We start from the raw sequence: 9,008 nt of genomic DNA on the forward strand, positions 1-9,008 counted from the left end.
ATGTCCATAGACTATTGCAAAGTTACTTGGAAAAGTAAAAAGGAAGCTTGGTTCCAACACGTTTCCTGTACTCCACGTAGTCGTTCCCAAAGAACTTGACGAGCCACTTTTCCTCGTCTGTATACCTGTTAATTCACAGGAACAACGATGGCTCAATAGCTACTTACCGACGATACGAGCCGAAAAGAATTTGTTGAGGACGATCATAAAACCAAGAGTTGACACAATGTTTCCCAGGAGAAGCTGAGTAGCCACGGCCCAGTAGAAGAAACCAGCATAAGAAGGATGCCGTGACCATCTATAAACCCCTTGAGCTAAATCGCATTTTTAAACATCATGCAAAAGAGAAAATCTCACGAATAGAGGCCATGGGTGACAAGCAAGTGGTCGTCGTGCTTTTTGCTCTTGACGATATGGGAAAATGATTGCGCAGCTTGAATCATCGCCATGCTACGGATACATTGTGCAGCCACCATACCAAGCGTCACTAGGATCTCTAGATCAGCCTGCTTTACCCCCCCTTGACATGTAATGGGAGAGGCTTACCGAGAGTAAGCCAAGGAAAAGAACCCCAGAAGGTGTTCCATTTCCCAGGGAAGAGCCATGAAGAGATAAAGTATTCTGCTAAGCCTATAGCATGAGCAAAGTGATACTGTCTGCCGTTGTTCAATAAGAAAGCTATATTCTATCAGCAATAGCTTTAAAAACCCATCATACAAAAATTGACCTACCATCCACGCTGAGCTTTTGAGGATTCCAGCCGGCTGTGGTGAAGAACTCCATCAAATGGAAGATACACATGGCACCTAGATATATTCCCAGCTGAGGTCTTGCCCAAGTACCGGCGAAGGCATTGAATAAGGTTTGTGAGGCAAGGGCAAGGGAGCTACCCCCGACTGCACCGAGGATGGAAGCGATTAGGGCGACAGCAAAAACAGTGTTGGGGATAGACCCGCGTGGATCGTATTGGTCTGTTCTTGGTAGAGACACAGGGCTCTGGGAAGTTTGGTCTGACATTGTGTGTCACTGCAAGATGTTCAAAGACAGAAAATGCATTGTGCAATGGTTTTTTGTGTTGTCTTTTGAAAGAACAATAGGACATTGATCCAAGGGGCCCCTTAATCTTATCGTGCGCGCCTGAAAATTGGCTAAGCACGACCTCATAGACCTATGCCTAATTTTCACTTCTTGGTCTCGTGCCTATTAGCTGTTTTCCTCTTCCCCGTCCGCTTGACTTTTCCGCCCTCAACCTGTGTATACGCCTCCGTACCCCATCCATCTTTAGAAATACGCCCCCTGTACTATTATCTAATCGTGTAGGCAGGGGCTAGAACTATCGTCTACAATTTTAAACATCGCGAAAGACCCAAAAATGGATTCGCAACCTACAGTCAGTCATCTTTCCGTTCCGTTACAAGCTGTCGTCGCTAAACTATCCTCGCTTTCCGCCCACATCTAGCATTTTCAACTGCGCAGTGTGGTGCATGACACTTTAAAATCCCATCAAGGTCAAATTAGGTTTGTTTTGTATTATCCAAAACATACTATTATCGGATGACTGACGTCTGGGACGTTATGTAGCGATCTTACGGCGCAACATGAAGGATCTCTCAAGCAACTGTTTCTAATGTTCAAGCCGAGGAACAACATGCTGGATAAAGAGTATGACCATCAAGCTATTCAAGGAGGAGATGAATCTCTAGAAGGTTTTGATGAATGGAGAGAACAATATAAGCTTGGAGAAGGGTATGTCCATGTCTACCAGGAAGAAGCTTTGGCTGATTTTGTGGAGTAGGTCCTCTGTCAATACAATATCCATTCCAAATCTCCCGGCCATTTCACCACCAGCAACAACAGTTGACTATCCAGACGAGCCATCTGTAGACCTCCCAACGGTTGCATCATCTTCGACCTCTGCTGCCAGACCGAACCCAATCCGAGACCCCAGCTCTTCCATTATTGACTCCCCTCTCACAAATGTCCCTCTTGACACCTCAATTACGAGTCTGGTGGATGGCGTAGAAGAAGAGCCTACGGTAAACATGTCCCAGATCCAACCACGTCCATTCGTTCCGCGCGATTATACGCCTCCACCAGAACTCGATGTCCCAGAATGGGTTCCACTCGATAACTACCGCCCTGCAGCAACTCCTACCACTCCCCCACAACTGCTTATGCCTTTGACGTCTGCCTATGCCACTGAGCTTCCGCCACTCCCACTTCTCAACTCAACATCAAGCAGCGCTTCCTTCCGTCGACGCAAACGCACAAACTCACCACAACCCGATATGTTCAAGCTTCAAGCCACGTTCTCCCTTAATCCTCTCAGTTCAGCATTGACTCGCTCGTCCAAATGTGTTTTAACATGTGATTGGAAAGTTGCCATGGATGAAATGAGGCATGTCCGGGCGATGGAGCGTATTGAGGCCAAAAAGGCGGAGAACAGATGGTCCCTTCGACAGCCAAAAAAGGCAAGGGGTCCTGGCGTACCAAAGTCTCATTGGGACTATATGCTTGAGGAAATGGAATGGATGCGCACGGATTTTGCTGAAGAGCGTCGGTGGAAGGTCGTCGAGGCGAGGGAGTTCGCATATCAAGTCGTAGAATGGCATCTGGCGAGTCCTGAGGAAAAGAAGGCTCTTATGGTGGGAGGTCGAGGCTGGGGAGAGTGCCGCAATGTTCCGATACCAGGTCATGCGGGAAAGAGGAAGGAAGTCACTGTGGAAGTGGAAGCTGAGGACGAGGATGTTGAGATGCTGGTGGGACAGGAAGGAGAGCTGGATGGGGAAGGAGAGGCGAACAAGGTGTTGGAGTCAATAGATGAAATGAGGGTTAATGAAAAGGAGAGGGAGAACCGACCAGAGGATCCTAGAGAAACTGTCAATATAAATCAGGACATTGGGGAAGAAGTCGATGCAGAAGGCGAAGCAGATGCCGACGGTGAACCAGAAAATGGAGAAGCGGATGCAGAAGGAGAGGCAGATGCGGATGGTGGACCTGTGGGCGACGACGTTGTAGGGCTTTCCGGTAAATATTATTCTACGTTCGCTGCTCAGTCAATGCTGATAACAATCAGAAATCGACGCTGCCCAAGATGATACTAGGGAAACTTCTGAACGGCCAAGCTATCGGCGTGATACTGTTCTACCAAACGGCCTTGTCATCCATAAGCGGTTCGCCAATGCGTACGAGATTGCAATTGCTCGGGGGCCCGTCCTTGACACCCCTTTGGCGAACGCTACCGTTGATCTTGATACTCTGACAAAATCCTCATCTGCTGCAACTCCAGCTACAGTCCCTGCCGAACCTTCTGTTAGCCCAGACGAACCTGCTTCCTTTGACCAACTCTTTCCGGATCTCGCTATGTACTCTGGCCCCGCCCCGCCTGAGAATGACAAGAAGTATCGCCGAGATGAGGGCGGTACATACAGTCACCGCATGGCACACACTTCTCGAATCATGGACATTCGGCCCATTCTTGTTTCCACCCTTCAGCCAGCGAAGAATCTAATTGACGGCGAGTGGGATCTTCATGATGGACCTTATTATGAAGAGGTAAAGGGAGCTGCAGATATCCCTCCAAATGTAGTTGCTGCTTTTAATACGCCCTTTGGCGGCAAAGCGTCAAGACCCTTGGAGCACATGCGAGTGCCTGAAGTTCCCAAACCAGCTGCGCACCATCTTCGTGCACAATTGCTTTGGTCGCCAGAGGAAGACAAGTGCTTGTTAAAGCTCGTCGCCATGTATCCATTCAACTGGGATCTCATAGCAGACAGTTTCAATACGGAGATGATCCTCATTCCTGTCGAGAAACGAAACCCGTATGAATGCTGGGAGCGATGGTACTATACTTTTGGGGAAGGAAAGAACAAGCCTCGGCAGGACGCGCCGCCCTCGGCTCCTCCACCTGCGCCTGCTTCTGCCACGCAACCTGGTACAGCAACCGCTACGCCCGTGCCACAATCAGCTGTTACCACCCCTGGAGTCCCTCCATCCGCCAATCTCCCATCTGCTTCGGGACGTCCACAGCAAACTGGCGGTAACAGTGTGTCTTCTCTTCCTACTCCTACCGGAGAAGCGCTGCCTGACGGTGCACCTCCACCCCCCGGGATGTCCAAGAGAGATAGAATGGCGGCGAAGCCAAAGTACGAAGGGACAAAGAGGTCAGTCAGACACCAAGCGATCTATGATGCGGTGAAGAGGATGAACAGGAGGAGAGAAGCGGCGAGGGCGAAGAGCCGTAAGTTTGAACGCTAAGGATGAGACAACAACTGACAAGTGGGTTAGATAAAGACAATGCACAACGAAAGGTAATCAATGTGCACGAAAGTCACAGTATGAGCTTCCCCCATGTTGCTGCTTCCACCCCATGGGAACTAGTTGAAGCTAAATATCAGCGCGATGTGCAAATTGCTCAGCAGCGACAGCAACGTGCCATGCAAGAACAGCAACGTCAACTTGCCATTCGTCAGCAGCAAGCCATGATGAGCGCTCAGCAACAAGCACAAATGAGGCCGCCAAACATGCCCAACGTCCCGAATATGCCGAATGCTCAACCTATCCGCATGGGTCCCAATGGCCAGCCAATGCCCACTATGGCGCCAAGCCAACAACAGCTATTAAATGCTGTTGCCGCTGCGACAGCTGCCAATAGGCAAAATGCAAACGGCGCTGTCCAAGGTAACCCTAATGTTCGTCCAATGCCTGTTGTTCAGGGGCAGTCACCTCAGGTGCAGCAACAAATGCTTCTTCAAGCACAGCAAATGGCCGCCCAGCAAGCACGAGTGTTACAAGCACAGGCACAAGCTCAGGCTCAACAAGGCCGAGCACCCAGCATGGGTGGAAATCTACAGCCACCGCAGCTGGGTGTCTCATCTCCTTTCGCCCAATCTCGTACTCCCGATCTTCCCGCGGAGGGCGCTGGCCCTTCTGGTATCAACCCCACTCCGTCTCCGGCCATGCAAGCAGCGGCCATTGGGGCTCAATCCTCTCCTCAAATAGCAACGATGGGTCGGGCACCGTCCAATAACGTACCTCCCCATCTTCGAGTACCCAATGCAGGTACCTCTTCACCTCAGATATCTAGCCCGATGGCCTTGCCTCAAGGAATACCAAATGGAGCTGGGATGCCGGTACAGGGAGCCCAAACTCAAGGGATTCAAATTCCGGCAGCAATGATGAACAATGCGACTGTGCAGCAGCTTCTGGCGACACTAGCGGCCAGTGGTCAGCAAATGACACCGGAGCAATTACGAGGGTTAATGCTACGATCGGTGAGCTAATTTGCTACTTATATTCGCATGGCTAACATTTCCCTAGGCCCACATGCAAGCTCAGGCACAAAGCCAGGTCGGCAACCCTGGGACACCTCAGATGGGGGTGCAAAACATCCAAGGCGTCGTGAGTTCCCTTGATAGATCGCTGTCTACCTCCAAATTTTTGCTGACCAAAGGGGAAGCAACATTTCGCGAGATCACCTAGTTTGCAAAACGCCCAGTCCCAGCCTCGTTCAAGCCCCAAACCAGGTCCTGCCAATGGTCAAGGGACATAAGCATTAGGATTTGACGATGTTTTGAGTTATTTTTTTTGGAAATTTTAGTTCAACTACGAATGCGACAGGGCATATGTTCTAGGTTGTACCATTACTATGCTGTCTTCTTGCAGCTTCATCATAATGCATCGAACGTATCATGGATGAGAGTGGAGAGCGGAGGGGAGTTGATTACGAGCTTCTTCCTTCCATCTGCACCGGCTGTCAGCTATCCCAGCTGAAATGACAAACAGGGAATACACACCGTCGAGATATTTGGGAATAGCAAGTAGGACAGACGTGATGTGTCAATTTGATGGAACCGCAAGCTGGGCACAGTGACAAATCTAGCAGACAGATTGATCAGCATTTGACCTCACGTCACGTAATGAGACAAAAAAGCTCACTTGTCTTGTTCTTCAATCCCTTGTTCGCAGCTCTCATGTTCTTCCTGGAGTGTGAAACCTTTTTCTTGGGTACACTGGCCCACAAAAACGGAGGAATGAGTTCGAGAAGGGATTCGAGAGAGAAGGAGGGGAAAAGTGATGATAATGAGGGAGAGGAGGTTGATGGAGCATGTGCAACCAGGGAGGATGAAAGAGTGGAAGAGCTTGAAGAGGCTTCGCACGGAGTTGACCACGAAGAGCGAAGAGTGGGGAGGAAAGAGCGGAGGGAGAAAAAAGGCGTGTTCAAAGAACGGTTTGTTAATTGAAGAGCGGCCATGGTGAAGAAGCACTGAAAACGTATCGGCTTGAAGGAAATTCGCAGAAAGTTGTGTATGTGCAATAAAAGTACCAAAAAGATGAATGCTCCAGATCCACAGCAACAAAAGAGAGGACGAGGAGGAGGACCAGGATCGCTCTGAATTTCGTGAGCCTGATCATGAGTCTGATTCCATGATTTTCCTGAAGTTTATTGCGTCCATCATTGAGAAGGCCAAAAAGGTATACACCGTAAGGGAGTCGAACCCTTGCCGCATCGAAATTCACCTAATGGCAACGATGCATGATACCGTTTCACCAACGGTGTGTTCCTATGAAGTGGAGTAGATGTCAACTGTCATTTATAGCTACTCAAAACTCGAACACTGATGGTATTTTTCGACTCGCAATCATCCGCACTCTGTACGTACTCGTACAATGCCTTGCTATTTGGAAGCTTTGTTGTGCTTGGCAAAGCTATGTTCTGTATCGAAGTGCTGTACTGCCCATAGTCTGGTAAAGTAGGACAATCCGACACTGAACCCCATAACAACAACAACACATTATGTCAGCGTCCTTTCACACGTTTTCATCAATCGCTACTACGGGGTGGGCCCGCCCGGCTGCTTCAGTAATATTGTTTGTTCTTCCTATTTATCACTGACAAATGCGGTACACCTGTCTACCTACCGAGACGACGTGTCCAAATTTCGTCAAAAAATAGAAAATGCGAAATAGCTCTTCAACAACTCCGAAAATGCATTTCATTTTGTTACTTTTTTTGACAACTCCAACTGTCCCTTTGAGCTAATCGGAACACCTTCGACCATAATGGGGTCGCCTTTGAGTTGATCGGATCACTGCACGGGAAAGGGCCATCAGGCTATCCATCAAGCCAATGCACACAATCTGCATTGCCACGGCGCAACACACCCCATCAACATCACTTTCAGCACTCATCTCCGACTCATCACATCCGCTGACCCTTTCATAGATCCAGCTCACACCAAACAATAATGTTCTATTTAATCGCCCAGCTCTTAAGCTCATATTCGAAGACACCAAAATAGGGAAACAAGCACACACTTGGGAGGTTGGATTAAACTGCTGCATGTATAAATTACGAACAACAGGTATATACGGCCATGATCATTGCTTACTGCATCTTACATGTCCCCGACCGACACAATCCAGTTTAACTTCTAACATACGATTTCCATACTCCACTGGTAACTCGCCCGTATTGCAACTATTAAACAAGCTTGTTCCGTTGGTTCTCGTAGTCTCAATACTTCAGAATAATGTAAAGAGCGTGGATGATACCTATAAGAGAAGTGTCAACACGTTGCTTGAGCAATGCTTCTTTGGCACCCATCGACGACAAACAACACTGGATGCAAGATCTTTTGCAGAATGGTTACGACATCATATCTCTCTCTGGCCTAGTGGCAAGAGAAAAGACATCCCATCGTCCAAACAAGGTTTGCAAGTCTCATGACTTACCAGGGATGTAACCAAGAATGGTCAAAAGGATCTGATTTACAGTCAGTATTTATAACAAAGGGTACATCACAAAATTTTCCGCAACTCACGTTGATAAGGAGATCGGCACCACATCCTCGCTCAAGGAAGACACCAAGAGGCTAAGTAATTGTCAGTACCATTCCCACGTTCGCTTCATATTCTGCAGAACTCACAGGCAAGATGATTGCCAAAATGATCTTGAAGATGTCTGAACAAGTGAAAGCCATTGCGAAGAAGTTGGTTGTTGGGTGTTATGTGTTCTTGAGAGTTAAAAATATGGGGTGTGAATGATCAGAAGAAGAGTTCCAAGACAAGATCAAAAGGGCGAAGCTTTTAAACGCGGCTGCCGCAAAGCAGTGGTTGGCCTGAGAGCTGTGATTTGTGACGCGGTTACGTCATTTCGTGGCGCGCAGAAGCTGATGACATGGAGCTTATGCGCTGTGGTTGAAAAGTGGAGGTGTCAGCGATCTTCTGCGAGGAACGACTCTTCGGTTCACGTTGTTTCTCAGTCAGTCTCTCGCTGCTCCATCCCACGTATGATGCTTTGCTTTTCTCTTCTGAGACCTTCGTGTCTATATCCTCAGGGGAAACGCGGAGGATAGCAGATATGGCAGGTGACCACCACAATGAGACTGAACCTTTACAGCTGCAGACTACTGCAAAAAGGGCAAAAGCGTGAAGCAACAACAAGAAGGAATGCCATTTAAATTTCATTCGTGAATGCATGTCGTAAGAATCTGGACAAGGTGGCAATTGCCAAAAGCATCTAATTTTAGCTTCTTTGTTGAGATGTTTGTTGTCGCTTTATATTAGCTCAGCTCTCTTTTTGTGCTGCTACGTATGTTGTCAAAAGCCCTCGACAGACCGGCGGATGGTTTCGCTTTTTTCCCTCAAGTGTCACATCAGTGTAGTCCTGTCGAAGAAAGATCAACGGCTTAATTAGTTCGATCGGATATTTGGAGGAAAATATATATAGAGGGTATGTTAGAGCTGACAACAATTGACTGTCGCAGTGTAACGTTTTAAATGAGAGTAACAGTATTTTAGCCGGCTTGACGGAGAGAGCTTCATTCTCTGCTCCCTTTTTACAGAAAAAGGAAATGGATGAGTAAGAGTCGTCGTTGATGTAATACATAGACTATGACGAGACATGATGAGAATAATGATACTTAAGATGGAAACGTTGGGCAATTCGCGATAATCCAAATGCGTATCTTTTGGCGATATGTACTCTGTGCTTTACCGACATAAGC

General features: G+C 48.0%; 4 protein-coding genes and 1 non-coding gene across 5 annotated transcripts; 1 reads left to right on the forward strand and 4 right to left on the reverse strand.

Moving 5' to 3' along the window:
- Positions 1 to 22: 22 nt before the first annotated feature.
- CNBC6220 (hypothetical protein) lies at positions 23 to 1,017 on the reverse strand (the record flags this gene model as incomplete). The annotated part of the gene is made up of 5 exons (XM_771138.1): positions 23 to 117; positions 168 to 298; positions 358 to 487; positions 547 to 678; positions 732 to 1,017. The coding sequence occupies 5 exons, from the start codon at positions 1,015 to 1,017 to the stop codon at positions 23 to 25; spliced, it is 774 nt and encodes a 257-aa protein (XP_776231.1).
- Positions 1,018 to 2,393: 1,376 nt separating this feature from the next.
- Positions 2,394 to 5,551, forward strand: CNBC6230 (hypothetical protein; the record flags this gene model as incomplete). The annotated part of the gene is made up of 5 exons (XM_771139.1): positions 2,394 to 3,027; positions 3,077 to 4,240; positions 4,288 to 5,273; positions 5,320 to 5,400; positions 5,459 to 5,551. 5 exons carry the CDS (start codon positions 2,394 to 2,396, stop codon positions 5,549 to 5,551), a joined length of 2,958 nt encoding a protein of 985 aa, XP_776232.1.
- A 137-nt stretch (positions 5,552 to 5,688) lies between these two features.
- On the reverse strand, positions 5,689 to 6,253 carry CNBC6240 (hypothetical protein; the record flags this gene model as incomplete). Its single annotated transcript, XM_771140.1, has 3 exons — positions 5,689 to 5,743; positions 5,796 to 5,877; positions 5,938 to 6,253. 3 exons carry the CDS (start codon positions 6,251 to 6,253, stop codon positions 5,689 to 5,691), a joined length of 453 nt encoding a protein of 150 aa, XP_776233.1.
- A 224-nt stretch (positions 6,254 to 6,477) lies between these two features.
- Positions 6,478 to 6,559, reverse strand: CNBCt030. Its single transcript is given in 2 exon segments — positions 6,478 to 6,513; positions 6,523 to 6,559. It is a non-coding gene; the product is annotated as a tRNA-Gly (tRNA).
- Positions 6,560 to 7,516: 957 nt separating this feature from the next.
- On the reverse strand, positions 7,517 to 7,982 carry CNBC6250 (hypothetical protein; the record flags this gene model as incomplete). Its single annotated transcript, XM_771141.1, has 4 exons — positions 7,517 to 7,593; positions 7,735 to 7,765; positions 7,824 to 7,874; positions 7,929 to 7,982. The coding sequence occupies 4 exons, from the start codon at positions 7,980 to 7,982 to the stop codon at positions 7,517 to 7,519; spliced, it is 213 nt and encodes a 70-aa protein (XP_776234.1).
- Between the last annotated feature and the right edge of the window lie 1,026 nt (positions 7,983 to 9,008).

The sequence above is a fragment of the Cryptococcus neoformans genome, chromosome 3 (assembly GCF_000149385.1).
Source record: "Cryptococcus neoformans var. neoformans B-3501A chromosome 3, whole genome shotgun sequence".
In the NCBI taxonomy this organism is placed as follows: Eukaryota; Fungi; Basidiomycota; class Tremellomycetes; order Tremellales; family Cryptococcaceae; genus Cryptococcus; species Cryptococcus deneoformans.